Source organism: Diplodia seriata (assembly GCF_021436955.1).
Source record: "Diplodia seriata strain FDS-637 chromosome Unknown scaffold_2, whole genome shotgun sequence".
Taxonomy (NCBI): domain Eukaryota; kingdom Fungi; phylum Ascomycota; class Dothideomycetes; order Botryosphaeriales; family Botryosphaeriaceae; genus Diplodia; species Diplodia seriata.
The window spans coordinates 777,390-801,933 of record NW_027117309.1 but is presented as its reverse complement, the minus strand read 5'-3'; the positions used below and the strand labels follow the sequence as shown (position 1 = coordinate 801,933).

Below are 24,544 nucleotides of genomic sequence, written 5' to 3'. Positions count from 1 at the left end.
CTCTTGGTAGCCAAGACGGGACGCAGATGAGAAGTCTTATAAAGAAGCAGCAGATCTAGATGGGCATCCTGGCTCGCTCGCTGCAGCCGAAGCTCGGGAGCATGCGTCGCAGAGACACGGCCACGGCATCCCAAACGCCACAGCGGCAGCACGCGCTTCATTGGCCGGGCGGCGGGCGTGAGGGCGGGCGCAGCGACGCGCTGGGCAGGCGGTGGGCGAAGGCGGTGCAGACCCCGCGGGCGCGATGACGCGCGCAGATTGCGCGGGGCCTGGCGGCGAGACGCGCAACGTCTGCGCCGGACGCTCTTCGTGTGAGAGCGGCGTCGGAGCCATCGTCGCAGGAGGCCCGCGGTGTTGACGATGAGCGGCTGAGAGCCGCTCGGAGGCGAGCCGAGAGTGGGGCGGCCGTTACAGTTGGGCCAGGGGCCGCCGCCGTCTCAGCGCCCGACACACCCACGGAGTCCACGCCTGCGTTGCATCCGCCTTAGCTGCCAGCCTATTGACACACGCCGACCCTTGCTGCTAGACAGGCCGCCGCACCCCGTCTTCCGCCCGCTGCCGCCTCCTGCGCCGCCGCACGGCAATCAGAGCCGCCGCTCGCCCTGCGCCCTCCAGAACCCACCCTCCGTAGCCCGGCCACCCGGGTCGCCGCCCCAATCCGGGACCTCAGCCGTCTGACATTCCGAGCCCCAGGCCAGCAAGGCCCGCACCCGCACCCGCAAAGCTTGATTCCGACGGCTCGTGCCAATCCTCAGACGCCCGCAACCGCCCGCCATGAACCACCACCAGCTTGACAACGAGTCCGCCATCACGGCCATGCGTGCCCAGGTGCTCGCCAACGCCCGCGTGCTGTACAAGGAGCACAAGCTTTTCGAGGTGCTCACGTCGCAGGAGCTGGACGGCTCCGAGCTTGTCATGCAGCAAAGCTGGGCCTACCTGGTCACCTTTCCCCACGACGCCCGGGCCCTGATCCTCAGCTGCAGCGAGCCGTGCGAGAGCCGCGAGGAAGCCATGCGCTCGCTGCTCGACGACGTCGAGGCCGAGATGGGCGAGATGATCACCAAGGAGCTCAAGGACCAGAAGATTCCCATCGAGAGGAGGCGTCGCCGCAGGGATCGGCTGGTTGAGCAGAGCCGTCTGGCTCGCTCGGCATGAGCGTCTCAAAGAACAAAACAGGAAACTGAACAGGAGGCGCTCGGCAATGTGTCGTCGAAACCGTACCTCGCCGCCTGGCTGCAGATCAGACTCTTTTGTTACCGAGGCGCCCGTTTGTTACTCGTCGAGGTGGCGTTGGGGGAAATTGCACCCGTGTGGATATGCAATGCGCCTTCCCGTGGAGGCGAGAGCTCTGTGTAATTGCCTGCTAGGCACAGTTGGACGTTCATCTCTCTTTTCCATCGTGCATTGGGGCTTGGGCTGGGGAGTGGGGCATGGGTTCGGAACGGACGGAGGCACTGTACATAATTCTCTGGGAAATCTACGGTAGGCGGTTGGGCGGTTGGGTCTAAACTATAACGAAAACAACAACTATTATTGGCTGTCGATGCTGCCGTCTTCTGCCCCTGCCGTGCACGACTGGTCTTTCGGCACCTCGTCCCTTGACCGGCTTCATGCGTTTATACATGTCTTGCAGAAGTTGTGACAGGATTCCGACCTCGTCAATGCTGATTACCAGACCTCCCGTCTTGCCCAAGTCGAACCGGGTAATGTACGATCCACGCGGTTGAGATCTTGTTCCGTTTCTCAAACAGCGGTTGTGGTGGTCCTCCACGACGCGTGACAAAAGAAATTAACCACCCGCATCTGCCCTACACAGATGCCGCATTGAATATATGTAGGCAGTTGAATACAAGATCCGGACGTAAACACATGTTCTGAATTTGCGCATTTACGTCCGGATCTTGTATTCAACTGCCAATCCCATGGAAAACTTTTCCGATGCTAGTGAACGATGCCTTTTGTCACCCGCCGTGCCTCCATGCAGCTCCGTTTGACGGCACGGAACCAAGCGGCTCCGTGTTAGCTCAGAAGCGTACATGGCCTGGCCATCGAAATTTTGCATAAGTATCCGATTCTTGGAGGGGTAGCTGCCGCAGCTATGACCCGGCGATACTCTGGCACCAGTGTGTAGGTTTGCTTGCTATCAAGTCGGCATAGTTTCCAAGACCCAAAAATACCGATGTGTTTTGTCCAATACTTCATAAACGTCAAGTTGGCGCAATACTTTGCTCCTACGCAGACGGACAGTATCCTTACACAAACCAGGCGGACAAGCGTGCAGTTAGCCTTTTAGATGGACTCTCGCAGCGCGTCTCTTAAGTGTATCAAAGTCAAGAGTTTCTTCGCTTAAGGGCCGTATGAGGTGAGGTTGCACGTATTTCACTGACTCGGTGATATGGCAGGGAATTGGCCAATCCGTGTGCCCGAACGACTCGGAGTGCTCCACTCACGCATGACGGTCGCTCCTGATGGACGCGCTCATATATTCCCGGCACTCCTTGGAGAAAACTTCTCGCGCACGCCTGCACTCGGTCTCTTCGAGACGGGCGCGCATGAGCTCGAGACCCAACAGGCCTCCAAGCGTCGCTCGCCTGTCACCGCCGGCACGTGAATACCCTTTCTACCTCTAACGGGCGGTAACACCTCTGCAGGTAGCCTTGTCGATTTGTTCGCACAACGCGGCAAGCCGGCAAGGAAGCAGGAAATCTTCCTGGCTGCTTGCAGCGATGCAAACGAGCGTACTTCACTTAAAGGCCGCCGTGGAACCACCCAACCGTCCCAACCACTTCTTCCCACACGGTTACGTGTGTCGCTCCAGCCACTAGGGTACTAAGGACCCATAAATAATTTTGTATCTGCCAGTAATATTAGTAGATAATACAAATTATACGGTTTTACCTATAAGAATAATAGTATATTATATTAGCCGTTTTTAGAATCGTAATTCTCGTACGTATTTCTAGCGCTTATACTCTTTTTATAGCAAAACTATTAATATACTACTAAATTATATAAGTTTACTATAAAAAGTAGAATTACGACTTAATAATATAGTAAAATTTATATTTTAAGGTTATAGAAAGCTCGGCTAGATACTAAAGAATAATAGTATCGAAGAAGAAATAATAATTTATTTAATAAATTAATTCTTATATATAGTAAATTCGTAGATTTAAATATAAGAGTCGTTTAAGACGTATAGTATTAATTAAATATATAAATAAATAATAGAGAATAGTTTTATTTTTTATAGATAATTACTACTAATATACGAAAGATTCTTCTAATAAGAAAACCTAGTATTCTAAAGTAACGAGATTAATTTTAATTTAGTATAATAAATAGTAGAGTATAAAGAAGTATTCTTTTACGCTCTTTTTACTCTACTACTTTTACGCGTAGTTTTCTTCGCTATTTTCTTCTTTATAGGCGGCTTTTATTCGCTCTTACTAGTCTATTCTTTATAAATAAACTATTTCTTTATCTTCTTCGCCGTTTTCTTCTTTATAAACGGCTTTTATTTACTCTTATTTTATTTATCTTACTCTTTAATAACGTTCTTACGCTTTCTTTATATCTACTACTACTACTACTACTACTACTACTTCTACTTCTTATAAGTAGCGATACGTATAGCGGTATTACGCTTAAGCTATTTATTATAAGCTCTTTTAATAGTAGCCTACTACTTTTTCGTCTTACTAGTCTATAACTTTTATAACTACTACTAAGAGTCTTTTAGCTTATTAGTAAACTTATAAGCCTTACTACTATTCTTAAAAAGTAGTAGTAAAGATATTAGTATATTTAGAGATATCTCGTAGATCTTAGTAGTAACGCTTATAAACTTATTATTACTCTTAAAGGCCTTATTCTTCTTATTAGACGTATTACTACCGTTATTTAAAGAATACTCTACTAAAATAAACTATTTTTAGTAGGGTTTTTTCGCGATTCTAGTCTTCTTTAGTTTCGTAATAGATATCGAGAGGCGAACGCAATTCGCCTCGCTATAAGATAATTTAATAGTATTCTTTAGTATAGTAATAATTATCTAGTTATCTTTAAATATCTATAGAAAGTTAAATTAAAGCTAATTTATAAATTACTTAATTATCTTACTCTATTTCTTAGGGGGTACGTTCTTTTAAAGAATAAAGTAAATAATATTCGTCTTCTTAGCTATCTCTTAAAAATTTTTATCGATAGTACGACGCGCGAAGCGTCTAAGAGTTCTTATATTACGAGTAAGAACGAGATAGATAGTTTTATTTATTTAGATAAGAATATTCTTTTAGAGTAGCTTACTCTTATAAGGTTTAACGATAAGGCCGTTAAAATCGAATTTCTTTATAAAGATAAATAGATAATAAAGATTTATCGCGGTCTTTTTAAATATTTATATATTTTTATAGTAAATATAGAAGAACTAGCGTTCTTTTATATCTCTTAATATCGATTAGATAGTATATAAGACTTTATAAGAGACTCTATTAAAATAAAATCTTAATATATTATTATTATAGTATTATATATATTTAGAATAATCTCTTACTACTTTAAACCGTTTATTATACTTCTTTAAAAATATTCTATAAGCGTATAATATATACGCGTAAAAAGACGTAGATAGATTTAATACTAGATTCTCTACTACTATTTTAATATATACGCCTTCGTATAGTCTAAAACGACGACTATAATAATACTATTTAGAACTACGAATATCCGTCGCTAGATAATTTTAATCTACTAAGCGGGTCTAAATATATTTATAAGAAAAAGAATAGCTTAGATAATAATTCTAGAGTAAGTATCGATTATTAGAGTAGTAAATAGCTAGAAAAGCTATTTAACGATAAAGCTTAGCGTACTACGAGTTTATAATTTTTATATAGTTTACTAATAAAATTAGAATAAATACTATATAGCGAAGAAACTACGATCTTCTACGCTATTTATAGAAGAACTCTCGTACTAGATAAATAGAACTTCGCCGTCTCTTACTAAAAGTAAAGCTACTATCGTAAAGAAGAGATATAGAAAGACTTTAAAAAATTATAAATATTTATCTAACTCTTATCGACTACTATAAAAATAGCTATATAATATATATTAGTCTATTTACCGACGACGAGCGCTATAGATACTATTATAAGAAATAATATTATCTAGAGACTTAATAGCCTTATCGTATCTATAAGTATATACTTATTATACTATAATTAAAGAGATACTACCGCTTCGTAAAGCGAGTAGATATATTAAAGAACTATTTAAAGCTTAAATAAGACGTCTAAAGTAGTATAATATTATATAAACTATAATAGTAGGGTTTACTTTAGTAGGTCTTAAATATTACTCTATAGCTATTTCTCGACGGTATAGCTTTTACTATCGATAGATATACTTATAGTAGTATTTTAGTTATATTTACTATACTTAATCTTTCTTTAAAGCTTTATTTTAAGCGTAATAATACTCTTATAGTATATATTATACTCGGCCTAAGAAGATATAAGAATTTAGATAGCTATCTATAGCTACTAATTAAGAAGCTACGAGTATTAAAGTCTTTCTTAGATATTAAGGTCTAGAACGTCTCTACTAAGATTTTCTTTTACTTACGAGCTATTTTACCGCTTATATATAACGATAGGCTTCTTCTACTAAGCTTTAAAGTTACTTAGTAGGTATTACGAACTCTAGGGCATAAGGGCTTTATAACTCTAAGAGCTAAAAGCCCGTACGAGAGAAAGTATTATAAGGGCTAATAAGCCTTACGAACGATAGAGCCGTATAGATAAGAATCTCGTACGAAAAGAACGGGCGTAGGAAAACTTAGCACCTACGGGACTAAGCTTAAATAGCTATAACGATAGACTTCTTCTACTAAGCTTCGAAGTTACTTAGTAGATAGATTAAACCGAAGGGTTTACCTTAAAGAGATAAGAGAAGAATAATAATAATTAAATAAGAAGATATTACGTAATTATATAATATATAGTAAGCCGGTTACCTCTAAATTAGTAGAGTATAAATTAGAACTTTAAGTTAACTACGAAGGGTTAAAATACTAGCTAAGAGAGTATATCTATATACTATAGAGAAGCTAGTTATAATCTAGTATTTAGTAGTTTAGTCGTGCTAAGACGAATAAACGTCTAAACTTATTAGTTTAGTAGTTTAGCGCGCTAAGCCTTACTAAACTAATAAACTAGTTGTTTAGTAGGTCGCACGTAACCTCGGCGCTTCGAATAGCTTTTAAGATTTCGACTTTTAGCTTCTATCGCTACTAAGCGGACGTAATAACTATCTTACTTACGTCCGTACCCTCGCGTCTATTTTCTACTTTCTAGATCTCGTATTTCTTACGGGACTATAATTCGACTAGATTATCGAGTTCCTACGGTTTTACTTCTTCTACGAGCTTTCTATTACGTATAGTCTTCTACTCTATCTAGGTTTCTTATAGGCGTTCTTCCCGTACGGGCTTTAGCTACTATCTAAGCTTAGTCCCGTAGGCGCTAAGTTTCTCTACGCCCGTTCTTTCCGTACGGGATTTCTAACCGTGCGGCTTTACCGCCCGTAAGGCTCGTTAGCCCTTACGATACTTTCTTCCGTACGGGCTTTTAGCCCTTAGAGTTATAAAGCCCTTATACTTTAGGGTTCGTAATAGAAGAGCTTTAAAGTAACTAAATAGTAGATCTAGTTAATCTTATAGAGCTCTTCGTATCTTACTAGACTTTTTAAAGAACGACTCTATAACTATTTATTACTATTAAGTAAGATCTTCTCTCTATACTTATAGAGAGATATATCTTAATACTAGATTAGTAATATTAAAACTTACTATAAAGAGTTCGTATAGAAATACTAGTAGATTTATTATAATAACGATAATAAGCGTCTTTTCTCTTATATCTTATAAATTTATAGTCTCTTATATCTTATAGATACTATATAAAACTATAGTTCTACTCGTTACTAGTAGTAATATCTATTTAAACGCCTCTATAGTAAAATAAAGCGACTTACCCGTAATAAAATAATACTAGATATTAATATAATAAATAAGATACTTAAAGAGAAGTATAAAGACCTCTTAAATCTCTTTAACTCTAAAGAGAAGAAATAATAGTATATATTAACTATTTAGCCTAAAATAATAAGTTAAATATCTCTTTAATTAATAACTTCTTACGATCTTCGGCGATTAGTCTAGATACTTTAATACTATATAATCGCTAGTATAAATAAAAATATATAGATACGTAAATTTACTAAGAGCGCTATTAGATTTAAGACCTACTAGATTTTTAAAGATATTCTACTATTTAGAAGTAAGCGATCGTAATATAACTACTTAAATAATTATAATAATAGTAAAATCTACTATAATAGCTTATCTAGTACTATTTAGTACGCTCGAGTTTAGTACTATTTAGTTATTTCTAGCTATAGCTACTACGCTACTATAGAAAACCTTAAAGATATATAAATAAGTATAAATATAATCGGTCTACTAATAGTAGTAAATACGAATAGCGGTAGACGTAAGAGTTTCTACTTAGTAAGCGATATCGTATACTCTATTAATATTATAATATATACGAATAGTATAAAAAATAAGATAAATATAGTAGTTAGTTCTATTATACGCTTATTATAATAGATAGTTATTAAAATAGTATTTAAAGAGAAGAAAAGAGAGAGGTCGCTTAATTTAATAGTAGTAATTAATTAAAAGAGCTACTACGCGAATCGCTATTTGCGTAGCTACATATATTATAACGTATATAAGTATTAGTTTTATTAATAATATAGATATTATTACTATAAGATCTTATATATTTACCGTATAAAATTATAAGAACGCCTTAAATTACGTAGTATTTACCGCATTAATAACTAGATTAGCCGTATTTAAAGTGGTAAACGGAGACTAGATTAAACAGCATAAAATGCGACGAATCCAACCCCACTTTGGTACCCTAGTGAGCAGACGTGACCTACCAACTTTCGCTAGTCGACGAGTAGCTTGGAAGCGGTTAACATCATCGATGGCCTTAGCAAACGGACTATTGGCACGCATCGAGGATCCTGAGGCTAACTGCAGGACTTTGTCCAAAAGCGTCGGAATATGGTGCGGGGCCTTGTGCAGAACCTGAATTGGGACTGCGACCGGTGCATGTGGCCTGACAACCTACGGAGGACACTCCTCGGCAAGATGCATCGCCTGAGCCGGTCGCTGCAGCTCTGCTATCGGCAATCACAATACAACGAAATGCAGCAGGCGTCGTGCGCACCGCCCAATGATGATGTCAGGGTGCCGATGGCGCTTTCCTCCTTCGCTTGTGCCAGATCTGATCCTGCGCGCACTGCTCACGCCCCAGCTCCGCACAACAGCGGCCAGACAGTCCCAGCTGAGTCGGGATGCGCAAATTCCAGTGCCATGGTGTTGAGAAAGTCTCTGCTGGCCGAGTGCGTTCTGGGCCGGGGGCGCAGAGGCAGAATGTGGCTGCCACGGAGGTCCAGGTGAATCGGCGGCAGCTGTTTCCAATTTCCAGGGTCAGCGATCGGGCGGTGGCAGGATGCACATCCGGTCAATCACGCAGGGCAGGTCCTTGACTCGCATCATCCCGATCCTCCAGCCATAAATCGTGGCCGCCGGCCCTTGGCCGTCCACGTTGCGGGCACAGACTTTTCTACACCGGTCGACACGCAAACCCTAGCAGCAAAGGAGGGCACAGGATTGCACATAGCTCCTCCAAGGCGCTGCTAGAGTCTGCGCTCACGTCAATAGTGTCCGGATAAGAAGGCCTCCTCTGGTTGGAATGGTGCAAACGTCATGGGCCAGTTTCTTATCTTTCGCCGCCAACCAGCAGTCCCGGAGCCTTACCACGCATCCGCGCGAAGAGCGAATGCTTGAGGTATCATGTATAAGACGCTCAGGCGTCCAGTAAACTATTCGTGAGTGCTCGTATTGGGAGAGCTTCTGGGGCCTCAGCAGGCGAGGCGCCAGAAGCGGCGGCTCATGCCGTGATGGCTTCAGGGTCCGGCGCATTGGCATGTCGACGTGACAGCCGTTGCGTGCTGGTAGCCACGGGTAGCAGCGCTCCGGATTGTGGTGGGATGGAAGAGGCCACGACAAGTCGCGCGAGGGCGGCTCTGATCAAAACTGGGCTAGGCGCCGCGTGGCTGGAGCCGCCCAGCCACAGAGCAGAGCAGAGCTCAGCTGGACCAGGATGGGGGTGGGTCAGATAGATTGGGCGCGGCTAGCGGGTGGGCTGTTGCGCAAGCTCTCGCGCGCTGGCGCTGTGCGACGCCGCGGGCCGCTTGGCTGGTCATTGGCGCAGCGGCCGACGAGTGCGCGGCTGGCAGCCAGCTTGTCTGGGAACGCAAGGGACTGCATATGACGACAGGATCGCTTGTGCCTGGGAGATTTGGCCTTAAGACAGCGCGGCCCAGAGTGTTTATCGTTCCTCCACGCGCTACCTTGGACCACCGCACGACCGCTTGCTGGCCCCGGAGCCCGCCTGGAAATCTTCGTTTCGCCAGTGCCGTCAGAGGCTGCGAATTACTGGCGCGCGCGACCTGACACTTAAAACAGCAGGCCCCTGGTGCTCTGCAAACGCCAGCCTCTCGTCTTTCGCCCTGCCAACCTGCCAAACAACGCAGCGCCCACCAGACCCACAAAACTCAGACGCCGCCCCAGACTCGGTGGGTCTGCTTCGCCTGCCTTGGCTGATCCAACAACATCATGGGCAACTCTTGTAGCACGCAGGTACGTTTCTCCTCTTCATCTCTCTGTACTGTTTACACCTCCACTCGTGCATTCGCGCTGTGCGCTCCGCATCTCCCCCATCTCCCCCATGCTGCATCCTCTCGCGAAACGCTCCAGCATTAAACAATGCGCCAACAACATTCTCACAACATCATTACAGGGCAGCGATGACAACATCGGCTCTGCGAAGGAGACGGAGCCCGTCTCCGCCTCCCGCCTTCTCTCGACACTTGCGCCGGTCGCTCTCTACGCTGCCATCTGGCTCGTCCTCTTCCTGGTCCTGCGCCGCGTCTTCGTGCGCAAATACCAGGCCCGGTCGTATCTCAATACCTTGAAGGAACAGGAACGATCGCCTCAACTGCCTCCCGGCCTTTTCAGCTGGATTGGCGCCTTCGTCAAGATTCCGGACAGCTATGTCCTGACCCACCACTCTCTCGATGGCTTCCTGTTCCTGCGCCTGCTCAAGATGGCCGTCATCACCTGCTTCGTCGGCGCTGCCATCTGCATACCAATTCTCTTCCCGGTCAACATCACGGGTGGTGGCGGTCAAAAGCAGCTGGACATCCTCAATTTGTCCAATGTCTCCGGCACCTACTGGCGCTACTTTGCCCACACTGCGTGTGCCTACATCTTCTTCGGTATGTGTTGCACTCCTCACAGGGCGTGCGTCCAAGGCAGCTGACCCATTCTAGGCTTCGTCATGTTCATGATCACGCGCGAGAGCATCTTCTACATCAACTTGCGCCAGGCCTTCCTCATGTCTCCTCTTTACGCTAAGCGTCTTTCGTCCCGCACGGTCTTGTTTACCTCGGTCCCGGAATACTACCTGCACGAATCGAGGATGCGCGATCTTCTCGGAGAACACGTCAAGCGCGTCTGGCTCCCCACCGACACTTCTGAGCTCGAAGAGAAGGTCGAGGAACGCGACAAGATTGCCATGAAGCTTGAGGGCGCCGAGACCAAACTGTGCAAGCTCGTCAATGCGGCCAAGCTCAAGACGGACAAGGCAGGCAACTCTCGCGAGGAAGAATTGACCGAGATCAACGGCCATGGAAGCACCGAGTCCGGTTCAGTGGCTGCTCGCTGGATCAAGGCCAAACAGCGCCCGACGCATCGCCTGAAGCCCATCATCGGCAAGAAGGTTGATACTATTGACTGGTCTCGTGCCGAGCTGGAGAAGCTCATCCCGGAAATTGAGAAGGAGCAAGCCAAGCACCGCGCTGCCGACGCAAAGAAGGTCAACTCCGTTTTCGTGGAATTCAACTCCATTACCGAGGCCCAAGCTGCTTATCAGAGCCTTACGCACCACCAGGCTCTGCACATGGCCCCCCGTTACATCGGCATTACTCCCACCGAGGTTATCTGGAGCAACCTGCGCATCAAGTGGTGGGAGCGTGTTATTCGCGTGATTGCCACCACGGCTTTCATCACCTGTCTGGTTGTCTTCTGGTCCATCCCTGTGGCTTTTGTCGGTGCCATCTCGAACGTTCAAAACCTCATCTGCATCATCCCGGCCTTGAGCTTTATCGACGACATTCCCACTGCTATCAAGGGTGTTGTCACTGGTCTTCTGCCTGTCGTTCTCCTGGCGGTACTGATGTCTTTGTTGCCTATCATTCTCCGCATGATGGCCAAGCTTAGCGGCGATCCTACGAAGTCGGCGGTTGAGCTCACTGTTCAAAACTACTACTTCGCCTTCCAGGTTGTGCAAGTCTTCCTAGTGGCTACTCTTGGATCCGCCGCTGCTTCTGCTGTCGGTGATATTGTCCAGAATCCAACCGGCATTCCGGGCAAGCTGGCAACCAGCATTCCCACTGCATCCGGCTTCTACCTGTCTTACTTCGTTCTGCAAGGCTTGGGTGTTGTCTCCGGCCTGCTCGTTGGACTCGCTGGTTTGGTCATTGCGAAGGTGCTGAGCAAGCTGCTTGACTCCACCCCTCGGAAAATGTACAAGCGTTGGATCTCCCTCTCGGGACTTGGCTGGGGCACTGTTTTCCCGGTTTACACGAACCTGTTTGTTATCGGTAAGTCTCCCCGTATGTCCGTACTTGCCGGGTTGCTGACTTTTTCCAGCCATTTGCTACGCCTGCATTGCTCCGCTGGTACTCATCTTTGCCGCAATCGGCATGTGGTTCTTCTACTTCGCCTACCGATACAACCTCCTTTTCGTGTACGACATTGACGTTGACACCAAGGGTCTCGTCTACCCGCGTGCCCTCCAGCAGCTCTTCGTCGGCCTCTACATTGCTGAAATATGCCTCATTGGCCTCTTCGCCATCCAGCTGGGTGACAAGAGTGCTCTGGGACCATTCATCTTGATGATCGTTCTCTTGATCTTCACGTTCTTGTACCACGCCTCCTTGAACGCTGCTCTTGACCCTCTTCTCAAGTACCTGCCCAAGAGTCTTCACGAAGAGGAGCGCCGCCTGCTTGCGGCCGAGTCCGACCTTCCTCCTAGCGAGCGGGCCGATGCGCCGACCAATGGCTTTGAAAAGGCAGGTGCTACCGAGGATGGCTACCTTGATCCGCGCGTGCCCCCGCATGAGAAGCCGGGCATGATCAAGAAGTTTCTGCGGCCCGACATCTACACCGACTACCCGACAATGCGGCGCATGGTACCCCGCAGCTTTGCTGATGTCGACACACTGTATGCTCCGGAGGTAGAGCGCGACGCCTTCTTCCACCCGTCCGTTACGTCGGAGCCGCCGATGCTTTGGATCCCGCGTGACTCGGCCGGGTGCTCCCGCCAGGAGGTGCACGACACGGGCAAGGTCATCGCCATCACCGACGTGGCGGCTCATTTCGATGAGAAGAACAAGCTTGTCTGGGATCCCGAGGCGGAGGTGCCGATTGCCGAGCCCAAGATCTATTACTAGGCTGCCCCCTTCCATCAAGGGTCCAGCCCTCCGCAAGGAGTTCCTTTTTGTTATGGTCATATGACCACTGATACCCATGCGAATCTAATTTGCGAGCAAGGGTGGAGCAACGAGATGTATGATGTAACGGGGCGGGTGGCTAGTTGGGCAGAATATGGGGGATCTTTACTCTATTGCCCTTCCACCCTTGGCAATGGAGCTGGATGCCCTCAGTCCCTCTAAGCTTCCCCGCAAGACCTCAGGAAACGGAAACGAGTGATGCTTCTCCTTGGCTTGTCCTGTTCTCCTCCGATTGCACTCTTAGAAAGACTAATAATTTTGTTTGAGTTTCCTAAATAAGATAATTGACCGTCCCTTTTGGGGCCATGAACTGTCATCTCACATTTCTTCTTCTGCTTCCCAAGCGATTGATCAACATTGCCATTCCAAAGACCGGTAAAAGCTGCGGATATTGCACTACACGCGTTTGCTTTCAATACCCTTTAGTTAACCTCAGATCCCTTTTGCTCTACAACAATGCGAATTCGCGTGATAAGTGATTACCTGTGGATTCCCAAGCAAGGGGAGATACCACTTCCTCGGCGCCCCCGAGGCCGTACCTGCATATGCGCAGCGGGTTTGCACCGCTCACGCTGTGCGACTCATGCCGTCGAAGCGATAACGGCGGCCCAAAAGGCACGTACGCCTGCCTCATTTCTGGCATCGCGGACAGGTGGAGCAGATAGCATCATCGGCCCACAGCGGCTGACGCTCTAGTCGCACCCGGTCGAAACGACGGTTCGTATCGCAGATAGCACCTCGCACATACCTGTCGGCGACTAGCACGACATTGGCTGCTGCCGATGGCAATATGGGATCAAATTTTTTTTTCTGGGAGTTGGGACCCGGATGCGGCTTTTTGGCTTTTATACGTACAGAGCTTTTGCCTCTTTGGGCGATGGCGGACGAATAGGATAGATCTATTGGATAGACTTGCGTGGTTCTTCAAATGTTGTGCTTGGTACTTGGCTATGCTATCTACTACGGGGATCTAGTCCAATTGTTGCCTACGATGCAGTCCGGGACGAGGCAGTCCTCGGAGAACAGCATACATCTTGCGCGATGAGAATGCGGGGGGAGATCGAGTACGTCACTGGTCGTGTACACGGCACCTATTCCAAGGAAAAGCCAGTTTTCGCGACACAGCCGGCCGGTAGGCGCCAAAGGATTCTTCGCGATCAGCGATCAGTCCCCGACGACAATTTTTTCCATACCCTTCATCAACAAGTTTGGGGGTTGCAGAGAAAGAGAGAAAAAAAAATTGGGCTGGGAGACGCATCTGGTGGCGTGATGCATCTAGATCTGGATGGGGGCAGCGTAGATAGCAAGAGCCGAAATGCTACTCCCATGCATGTAAGCCGACACAATTGGTGGGGTGGTGGACACGGCAAGGCGAGAAAAGGCGCTGCGAGCCAATCCGGACGGCGTGTCGACTCCTCGAGCTGTGAGCGCGAGTCGCCTGCGGCACGGTACACGCCGCCTTGCCCCTCACAGGCGAAGCTCCCTCCCACTCACGTCTCCCTTTCCGCCGAGAGGGATCATCGCCTGATATTTCCTGTCGCGCTGCGACGCACGCGCAGAACAACGGATCTGATTGTCGGCAGTGTGGAGTGAATGGGGTGGAAACAAGGGAGCGGTGTCAGCGTGAAGAGCAGCTTCTTGTTGGTCTCGCAGTTCGTGTCTGCTGGCGTGCTTGGAAGCGGAGCCCGTGGCTGTGGTTGCTGTTCTCTGCCCCACCGTTAGCGTCATAGCTTCAATGGCAGCGAAGGTGCGGGGTGCTCTGCGACGCTTCCTGCCCAGCCCCGGATTTGGCCAGATGCGGGCGGTCCCAAACGAAAAAAACAAAAAAGTCCCCCAGGACAGCCAGCCGTGCAAAGGAGTGTACTCTAGACTCAGCCCCGTCCAGTGCACCATTGGCTCAGCAAGTCATGTCTACATGGATTCGAGAATCCTGCTCTCACCGGCACAGTGAGGGGGGAGGCTGTTGAGCGGGGCCCAGACCATGTGGGGAGTCGGCCGGCCATTGCTCCTGCGGATGCGCTCTCCAGCGGCGGGCTTTTGGTAGCTCTCGAGCTGGGAAATTGCGACTCTCTGCTCCCTTCTTCTGACACGGACAAGCGCATGCGCTGGGGCGAGCCACGCAGAGCAAAAACCGCCGACCGACCGCTGAGTCTCTGCAACTTCCGCAAATCCGAGGAAGGGCAAGCAAAGTGCCGCTGCTCGGTGGGCAACTAGTGGATACGATATACCTGGAGAAAGGAGGTGGAGGGGCGCCTGAAGCAATTGGTGGGGTAGGGCTAGCCAGGGGCGGGTGTGTGGGCGCTGCTCTCTGCACTGGGGCTGCAGTGCGGGCTGCCCCGCCTTCGCCGTCCACAGCGGACTCGGCTCAAAGGCAGGAAGAGCGACTCAGGCGTCGTCCGCGCTGCAGCTGGCGGAGCTCCGGCTCTTCCTGAAATGCCAATGCGTGACCGACCCCACGCGGCTCCGCGACCACTCGGCGGCGCGCTAACCCCAGGTCTTCTGCATGTGGCACCTCGGGGAAGGCGGCGAGCAGTCGAATCGCGGGGGTGCTGGCATGCGGCTGCCGGGAGGACGGCGGGCGAGCTTGGGCGTCGTGCGGTTCCGCTGCAGGCCATACCGTGACGGGCAAGGTTGCGCAGCGCGTCGGGCCTGGGGAAGCAGGCGGTGGAGGATGGATGCTCGCGTGGGCAGTAGCGCGTGGAGAGCGCTGGCGGCGGGCTTGCGGCTGCTTCTGCGAGGGCGCGGCTGGTCCCCTAACCAATGGAGCTCAGGGCGCGGTGGGTCGCGGCTGCGCGGCGGAGCGTGGAGGAGCGAGGAGGCCTGGCGCTGCGGTGCGGTCGTCGTCAGAAGGGTGGTGTTTCGGTGCCCGCTGGGCGCTCACTTCCAGTCGCCCGGCGGCGACTTGCGCGGTGCTGGGATGAGGCGGGCAGGGCGGGCGCGCTGCCATCCAGCCTCACGCGCGACGTGGGCAACGCGCTCGCTATATGTGCGCAGGCCGTGACGTACACCATGCCCAGCGACACGGGAAAAACCAGCGAGAAAAATTGTTGGCGCGAATGTCACCCGTTGTCACGCTCTGCGCGCTTTTGGACGGTGGGCCCCAGGCTGACCTCACCTGAGAGGGCTGGCGATAAGATAGCGGACTCTTCATCGAACCGCATGCAGCCCCAAGCTCCGCCGCCCTCTGACGCGCCGGACGCTGCGCAGCCTCGCGCATACCCGCAGTCGACTGACGCCGCCGTGTGCGCATCCACCGCCCGGCCGAAGCTCGCCGCCCGCGCTGGGGCGTGTCTGGTCAGCGTGAGACGGCCGTCTTCCGACGTCGCTCGCGACCCGCCCGGCGCCCAATCGCATCGGCCCATGGCGCGCCTCCGGAGCGCCGGCATGCCCGCGGACCCTGGGAGGGATCATGGCCGGAGCGCGATGGGAGCTTGAGCTGATCGTCTGTGCCTCTGCCGCACCACCTTCGCTGCCCCTGTCACGCCGCCTGCCTGCGCCCGCAGGCGGGGTTGCTGTTTTGGTGACGATGCTGGCAGTATAAAGCAGCCGCGACTGCCATCCTGCTCTGACTTTCTTCTCCAGCACTACTCACCAGTCCTCTCTCCAATTGACTCTCAACTTCCTCCAACCACCACATCCACCAACCTCCATTCCAACCACCATCATGTCTGCTCCCGAGGTTCCCAAGAAGCAGATGGCCCAGGTCGTCGAGGCGACCGGCCAGCGCCCTGTCTTCAAGGAGATCGACGTCCAGGAGCCCGGTCCCGATGAGGTCCTCGTCAACGTCAAGTACTCCGGTGTCTGCCACACCGACCTCCACGCCATGCAGGGCGACTGGCCCCTGCCCGTCAAGATTCCCCTCGTCGGTGGCCACGAGGGTGCTGGCTACGTCGTGAAGACCGGTTCGCTCGTCCAGGACGTCAAGGTTGGCGAGGCCGTCGGTATCAAGGTCAGCTCCATTCTTCCTTCTCTTTCTCCCTCGCATCTTCTGACCCCCGCCGCAGTGGTTGAACGGTTCCTGCCTTGCTTGCGACTTCTGCCAGCAGGCCGATGAGTCTCTGTGCCCCAAGGCCCTCCTCTCCGGTTACACCGTCGACGGTTCTTTCCAGCAGTACGCCATCGCCAAGGCTGCCCACGTTGCACGGATAGCCCCCGGCACCGATCTCGCCGCCATTGCCCCCGTCCTCTGCGCCGGTATCACCGTCTACAAGGGTCTCAAGGAGGCCGGCGTGCGCGCTGGTCAGACCGTCGCCATTGTCGGTGCCGGTGGTGGTCTCGGTTCCCTTGCCCTGCAGTACGCCAAGGCGATGGGTATCCACACCATCTCCATTGATGCTGGTGACGACAAGAAGGCCATGTGCGAGAGCATGGGCACCACCGCTTTCGTCGACTTCTCCAAGAGCTCCAACGTCGTCAAGGATGTGCAGGCCGCCACCGTCGACGGCCTCGGTCCCCACGCCGTCATCCTGCTCGCCGTGGCTGAGAAGCCCTTCCAGCAGGCCGCCGAGGTAAGCTTTTCCGCTGGTCCAGAATGAAATGTCGAACAGCCGCTAACGATTGAAACAGTACGTCCGTCCTCGTGGCTCCGTCGTCTGCATTGGTCTGCCCGCCGGTGCCTACCTGAAGGCCCCCGTCTTCGACACCGTCGTCCGCATGATCTCGATCAAGGGCTCGTACGTCGGTAACCGCAAGGATACCGCCGAGGCTCTCGACTTCTTCTCGCGTGGCCTGATCAAGGCTCCCTTCAAGGTTGTCGGCCTGTCTCAGCTCAACGAGGTCTACGACCTCATGAAGAAGGGCGCCATTGCCGGTCGCTACGTCCTGGACTGCGACAAATAAATGGACGCAGACGTGTTAGCGTGCTCCAGGAAACATGGAAAAAGAACCAGGACGGATACGGCGGTTGTCTGATGAGCTTACGATTTCCTGCTGCTGAAGATCTCCCAAGAGTCAGGGACGATGGTGTGGTGTGATGAGATATCATTGGCTTTGTACATACTTTGTTCGCAATTGATTCCCCCTTTGACAAACATCCGCTCCCTGTGCGTGCCTGGTGATGAGGAATGAGGATGGGCTCAAGAGGACTTGACGTCCATTTAAGCGCCACACGCGGCCAGCAAGGTGCTTTAAAGGAGAGATCTCGGACTTATGGGTGGATTGGCATCTCCGGTTCGTCCCGCTCCGCACCGTGCCCTCCTCCCATGTCCCCGTTCCTTGCCGAGGTGGAGATCTCTGTCGATTCGATGCTTGTTGCTGCACCAGCTTTCTTCTATCTCACGCTTAAGTTCACTTGATAGAACACATCTGACGGGGTCGGTACGCTCGGTATCGCCAACGAGATTGATGTGGTTGAGGCTCTTGTCCAGTTGCTGTTCTTTGGTCGTGTCGAGATGGACACTTCAACAACCCATCCCCATTGCTGTGGCAACAAGCGAAAGGATCGTAAGATATCTTCTGAGCTGCCTCTGAGACTTGGGAACTCATATCCGATTGCATTGACACCTCGTATTGCGGGTTCGTGATGGCAGCTTGCATGGAGCTGCAGCTGGCAAGAAGGGCTGCTATCTGTCCGATATTATGGCCAAAGATACATAGACGCCATCACCTTTGGTTGTGGGGCTGAGTAGTGATTGTGGCGTTGAGTAATGGATCCTTTGTCCTCGGGCGACCGGCTGCGGTACTGTTGAGAGATGTTCTCCTTTTCACCGCGAATAGACTCTTGCTAGGTTTTCTCTGCGAGTAGAAGCAAATGAGAACTGTGATTACATTCTCTGTCTTTGACGCGAGCTTCTGATTCCCGTCTTGCTCACGGAACTGCTCGCTGCGAGTCGTGCAATACGTGCGGGACTCTGGATTCTTGGGCGGGCCGGGACACCGGGACGGTGTTGAAGACGCCACAAACGAACACTAGTACTATCAAGTGTGGTGTGATTGCGCACAAGTTGGGCAGGTGCGTGGCTTCGTACTTGGGTAGATGACACACCCTCCTGTTCCGGGGCACAATTCTCATGCTTGAAACGTAATCCAATAGATGACTTACCACGCATCTTCTAGCAATGCGCAATCTGTTACCATCAAACAGTCCGTCGGAGCCCATCATGCGATTTGTAACCGTCCGAACAACAGCTTAAAGTTCCCGAAAGTGTTTGTTGCGATACGAAAAGGAATCGATCACCACAACAGCCAGCCCCCTTCCCTTTCGCCCGTCCTCTACCTCACACCCGCCCTCCTCCCTCCCCAAATCACGTCAAAACGTACGTCGCAAACACCGCCGCCAAGTCCATCATCCCAGGCAAACCATCACGCTTGCGTTCGGCATCCACCCCCTGCGTCCTACCGCGCCCCTCTCTCCCATCCAGCTTCTCGCCACCATTCGTCCGCAGCTCACCACCGCCACCACCACCACCACCACCACCGGCCGACTCCCGCCTGCCCGACTCCCTCCTCCGTCTCCTCCTCCGTCCCTCCCCCTCCCCTCTGCTGCTGCGTCGTTGATGATGACGATGGCGACGCCGACGACGCTGTCCCTCGACCACCGGCTCCGGCCCCGTCTCGGTCTCGGTCTCGGTCTCGTCGTCGTCGTCATCGTCATCGTCGTAGCCGTTCAACGACAAGGAAGAAGCAGATGATGATGTTGATGACCGCGGCGGACGTGGCGTCGCCGCGCGCTTGACACCAGCACCACCACCCTTCTTCCCGCCGCGCGCCTGTTCGCTCGGCCTCGCCCGGCGGCAATGTCGCTGGTCGGCAACAGCAGCAGCACCGGCTCCACCACCACCACCACCGTAATCGTTCTCGTCCTCGTCGGACGACGACGACGAGGAGTAGCCCGAGGAGGAACAACACGAAGAAGAGAAAGAAGTGGAGGTGGAATCGGAGGGTTCCTCGTCCGCGAACCGTGTTTGCTTGCGCCGCGGTGGTGACGACGATGAAGACGACGATGGGGGGAATGGCGGCACCGCGGTGGCGGGGGCCGTGGCCGGCGGCGGCGGGGTGAAGGCGTTGACGTCGATGGGGTAGGCGCGGTAGACGCCGGTTTGGACGGGCGGGAAGGAGGAGCGGCGGCGGTAGTCGATCAAGGGGGGCTTGTTGGGGTGGTGGTGGTGGTGGTGGGAATATGTGGGGGTACTGGCGGCGGTGGCGGTGCCAGCAGCAGCCGACGGTGGTGGTTGTGATGACTGTCGGGTGGGTCGTTGGCTGGGGGTTGCGTGGCTTTGAAGTGGTGGAGAGGTGGAGTTGAAAGCTCGTGGGTGGTTGGGGCTGTATCGCTGCTGCTGCTGCTGCATCTGTTGTTGCTGGCGATAAGGGTATGAAGAGGGTGTGGGTGCTGTGGCCTGTCGGGTCGGTCCTGACGGGCGCGTCTGGGAAGGGTGGATTGATGTGGTGCTGCTGCGTGAGGCCGGATAAGGTGGGGTCGCTGCTGCGTATGGTGGTATGGTGTTGTTATTGCAACCCTTGGGCGGGAATTCCGTGTAAGGAATCCCGCGGTGTTGAAGTGGGGGAGAAGTGCGAGCTGACTCCTCAGGAATGGAGTGTTGTTGTATCCTGCTTCCGAGCTGCGATGTGGCCTTCGTAGACGACGCGATATGGGTGTTGGAGAAACTGGGAACATGCCCCGAAGGGCATGTAAAACTCCGACTGATAGTCGGCTTTGGAGGCAAATTGTTGGCACGAGTCCCGTCTGAGCGTGGAGGATATTGGCTGGTGGAGGATCGGCTGGATGTCAAGCTGGTGTTGCTCTCTGAAGAGTCCGAATACCGGGGAGATGGGAGGATGGGGGTCTCAGGTGAAGCAGACTGCAAGGACGACGCCAGCCACACTGAAGGGCGCCATGTTCCAGAATCCGAGGCCGTGGACGCAGCAGAAGGGTCGATCTCTGAGGGTGACAGTGGTGTTGCTGCTGGATGGGAGTATGACTGATGCCGACTTGGAAGGTGCGGTGGTCTGTGGACCTGTGCGTGTCCGGTCGAGTATGGAGGTACTGATTCGAAAGGGCGGTGGGGTTGGGGGGACAGCGGATCCTGCATCTCGGCCATCTGTAGCCCGTCTGGCTTGGCTTTCATACTCGCGCTGAGCCGGAGATGGTGCTTTGATGGCCCAGAACTGGGATGGCACGAGCTCTGCCTCCCTCCGCTGTCGGCTGGTTCGTATGCGCCAAGTGTTTTCGATGTACGAGGCTGTTGGCGGTGGGTGAAACAGGGATGTATTCAACCAAGGTAGCGTGATGTTGCAGTCGAGGCAGGAGGACTCGGATTGAGCTGCGAAGAGGGTTGATATAGCAGTAGAGGCCGCTTGCGAGGAGCATATCACTCCGGGCAGCTGACCGTGGATTTGAGGCATGTCGGACGCAAGGCCAACTGCAGGCAAGATCAGACGTATAGGGTGGCAATGGCCTTATCCACACTGCTGTTGCCATTTGGCTATGGATGGTCTGATCTGCGGCGCTGCCCCATCCAACGTGGCTGCCAATAAGCCTATCTGGGTCTGAGGATGGAGGAGCTAGGAGGGGTTCTCTTGAAACGGATGTGCAATGACGCAAATCGGCAGGCGGGAGCCCACAGGGCTGGCGGCACGCGGACATGGTCGCAATCAGTGCATGAAACTTGCATGAGGCGCCCTGCGGAACGGGCCTTTGGATGCTCTACCGCAGGGTTCGGTACCCCGCACCCCAGTTCCCCGCTGTCTCGGATGATCATGAGTGTCGGTGTTGAGCGCATGGGAGCTCGGTGCCATTTACAAACGGTCTGCGCCCAGCACAAGAGGGTCGGGCTCGAGAAAATGCCATGGTTTTTACATACCACTTCTGCATCGACGCCCCGTTTTTCTCGATGACAAGGAAGCGGCGATCTCCACATTGACCGGTGACGGTCTCTTACCCCATTGGAGGACCAGAAAGTGGCGATGCCGATGTAGGGTGCCAAGTTGCATCCTGCTCCACGCACCCTTGGATGGCTACAGACGGCGAGGAACGCCTGAACAGGTAACTCGCGCTTCGGAGTCGCTCCCATTGGTAGTGAATATTCGGAAGCCTTTGCGCAGTGATAACATTACATTTCCGCCTGCCTTTCGTCACTCCTGCCTCGCACTGTGAGCCTCCAACCACAGCGGATATCATTTGGGGGAAACAATGGAAATGGCTGTGGCCGCCGAGTGCTGATTACCAAAAACGCCAGTCTATGCTGCAGGTGAGTTTCAATGCGCCCAAAACAAAACAAAACAAGAATATGACGTGCTGCATGCCAGGCCCCAGGTACTCAACGCGCACTAAGAAACCGTCGGAAGGGGCTGTTTAGTCGGTGAATCATAAGTTGAGGTCTTCAGAGGATGTCCGGCCTAACCTATCGTGTGGTTCAAGAACCCTACAACCTGCCGTGTTACTTGACGTTCTGGACTTGACTTCGTACGAGTACTCACGAATATTGTTTCATCAGAGTCCCTTCGCCTCCGTTTTCCAGGTCGATGTTGAAGACGAAGAAACTACCGTCATTCGTCACAACCATGACTTGAGGGCCGTTGTTGCTCATGGCAACAACGTTGCTGGGGTGCATTGGCGGTCCGTCAACGCTCCTCTTTGGTATCTTCACCCACGCAAAATCCCTGGCGGGCTCCCATATTTCGGCAACAGCGCTGGGTAGGTAGCCTCCCAGCTTCTGCGCAAACCCCATCCCGACGTTCTGCGAAGTGCGACGGAGCATACTGGCAAGTCCCGGGTTGTTCTGCTTTCTCTCGGGAACGGCAGGGCCAGACTCGTCGCCGTTGTCGGCCATGTCTTCGCTACTAGGACTCTGGCTGCGATCGCGGGATCCGCTGGCAGATGGTCTCCGGCCAGAAGGAGATCCGTCTTTGGAGCGGGACTCGCCCTGTGGCGAGAGCCGGAAAATGTGGACCGTGTCTGTTGCCGAGGAGACACAGAGCAACGTTGAAGTGGAGTTGAAGGCCATGCTGAGAATCTTTGCGGGTATCGAGCCTCTCCGGAACTGGAACAGCTTCTTGGCGTCTGGGACCGAGAAGACGCGGATGATGGTGCCCTTCTCCGAGGCGGTGGCCAGCAAAGTCCCCTCGTTGTTCAGCGCAATACACGACAACGGGGCCTGATGCGCTTCTATGACGTTAACAGCCTCCATCCTGGTGGCATCGAATATGAGCAGCTCGCCAGTCCTGGGAGCAACATGCGGCCCGGTTGGGGGCGCATGAGGCGCCGACGAGAAATTGGGGGCGTCCTTTTTCGGGAGAGGATAGACGAGATGGTTGCGCTCGGAAGACGGCGACAGGGCAACGATTCCGTGCGGATTGGGCGAAGTATCAATCGTGTACAGCATCTTCATGTTGCTAATGTCGTACAGGTATATTTGGTCCTCCAGCACGACGACCAGGCGCTTGCGATTCAGACGGACGGCGAGGACTCTGGTGGGAAAGGTGAGCTCGCAGATGGTCGAATGCCTCTGACTTCAATCAGCCCGCCAGTCCTCGCAAGCGTGTCGCGATCGTACCTTAGTGTTGCGGATGCGCAGGAGGCGCGGCGACTGGATCAGGGCGACCAGAGAGGTGGAGAAGAGCATCTCCATGATCGACACATCGCCCTCTTCGCCCTCGAAGGATTTGGAGAAGGGCTCGGTGTCGTACAGGCGGATGCCCTTCTTGGTGGCTGCGCGGGCGTCAAACACAGCGCAGCAGGCGCGGGGATGCCGGGAAGCTTACCGACACCAAGAGCGGTGTAGTCCTGGTTGAAGGTGACGAAATTCATGGCAGGTTGAGCCATATCGGCGGCTGGGGCGGAGCGGCGGTGCGAGACGGCGGGCGAGCTGAGCGGGGGATCGCAGCGGGCGGAGTGGGCGGAGCGGGCGGCTTGAAGCGACTGATGGACTGCGGGTGTGGGCTATAAGCGGCGCATGGTCTCGGCTGGTCTGGAGTTGGGCGTGTTCGGGCAGCCCGAAGTCGTCGGCGGGCGAGGTGGTGGTGGGGACATTGAGCTAGGCAGTGGCAGGCCCGTTCTGGCCCAAGCTCCTCGGGCCGCCGAACTTGGCCGAACTTTTCACACTGCAACACCGTCCTGCGATCATGTGTCGCTCGTTCTCATGACGGGCTGGATGCTTACACAGGCCGGTCATCTGCTCCCGCTCCTTTCCACCATTCTGCCTGCTGAGGCCTCAGGGATAGCCCGCGGCCTCCTGTGCCAAGCGAGATACGCGTAGCCCGGGATAGATTGTCGCAGTCGCCAGCATGCCCGCCCCCAGTCGCGAGAGCCGGCCCGCGCCCAAGTCGACAAAGGAGAAGCGAGATGACGATATTATGTTGGTAAGTCAACACCGCTGTGCGCGCTGCTATTTTGGTTGTTTGCGGCTTGTGTTCCGCCCTGCTTTTGATTTTGATTTTCCGTTGCGCCTGCCTCCGCGCGTCGCCAAAGGAATATCCGGATGCGGATGCTGCATTCCATCTACCTACACTTCGCTCCAAGACTGAGCGCAGTCCCGGCTGGAACAAGGAGTACGGTTTCCCTCTACAAGCACATCGCCCTCTAGCTGCCAGCCCTGTTATCGTTTCAGATCAATGTTTTAGTCGCAGGATAGGCAGCACTGGGGGTGCTAATACTCAAAAGACCAACGACAGCAGTATAGTTTCTAAGCAGAGCGTCGTCAAAATCTATCACAGCGATAAACCAGATCTCTTCGCGCCATTTATTGCCAAGTCTTTGCGACGGAGCCCGCTCATCAATAGGGGCTACTGGCTGCGCATAAGGGCAGTCGAGAAGACCGTCGCCGATTTTCTCAGCCAACCCACAGAGAAAAACAAAGTCGTAATCAACCTTGGCTGTGGATAGTGA

At 52.3% G+C, this 24,544-nt stretch overlaps 4 protein-coding genes across 4 annotated transcripts; 3 read left to right on the top strand and 1 right to left on the bottom strand.

Annotated features, from left to right (window-relative positions):
- Window positions 1-774: 774 nt before the first annotated feature.
- On the top strand, window positions 775-1,155 carry SLS55_001623 (uncharacterized protein; the record flags this gene model as incomplete). The annotated part of the gene is made up of 1 exon (XM_066773115.1): window positions 775-1,155. One exon carries the CDS (start codon window positions 775-777, stop codon window positions 1,153-1,155), a length of 381 nt encoding a protein of 126 aa, XP_066635682.1.
- An 8,608-nt stretch (window positions 1,156-9,763) lies between these two features.
- On the top strand, window positions 9,764-12,663 carry PHM7_2 (phosphate metabolism protein 7; the record flags this gene model as incomplete). The annotated part of the gene is made up of 4 exons (XM_066773114.1): window positions 9,764-9,787; window positions 9,948-10,425; window positions 10,480-11,811; window positions 11,861-12,663. 4 exons carry the CDS (start codon window positions 9,764-9,766, stop codon window positions 12,661-12,663), a joined length of 2,637 nt encoding a protein of 878 aa, XP_066635681.1.
- Window positions 12,664-16,387: 3,724 nt separating this feature from the next.
- ADH1 (alcohol dehydrogenase) lies at window positions 16,388-17,562 on the top strand (the record flags this gene model as incomplete). Its single annotated transcript, XM_066773113.1, has 3 exons — window positions 16,388-16,672; window positions 16,728-17,231; window positions 17,290-17,562. The coding sequence occupies 3 exons, from the start codon at window positions 16,388-16,390 to the stop codon at window positions 17,560-17,562; spliced, it is 1,062 nt and encodes a 353-aa protein (XP_066635680.1).
- Window positions 17,563-22,133: 4,571 nt separating this feature from the next.
- On the bottom strand, window positions 22,134-23,482 carry ATG18 (autophagy protein; the record flags this gene model as incomplete). Its single annotated transcript, XM_066773112.1, has 3 exons — window positions 22,134-23,165; window positions 23,214-23,368; window positions 23,422-23,482. The coding sequence occupies 3 exons, from the start codon at window positions 23,480-23,482 to the stop codon at window positions 22,134-22,136; spliced, it is 1,248 nt and encodes a 415-aa protein (XP_066635679.1).
- Window positions 23,483-24,544: the final 1,062 nt, after the last annotated feature.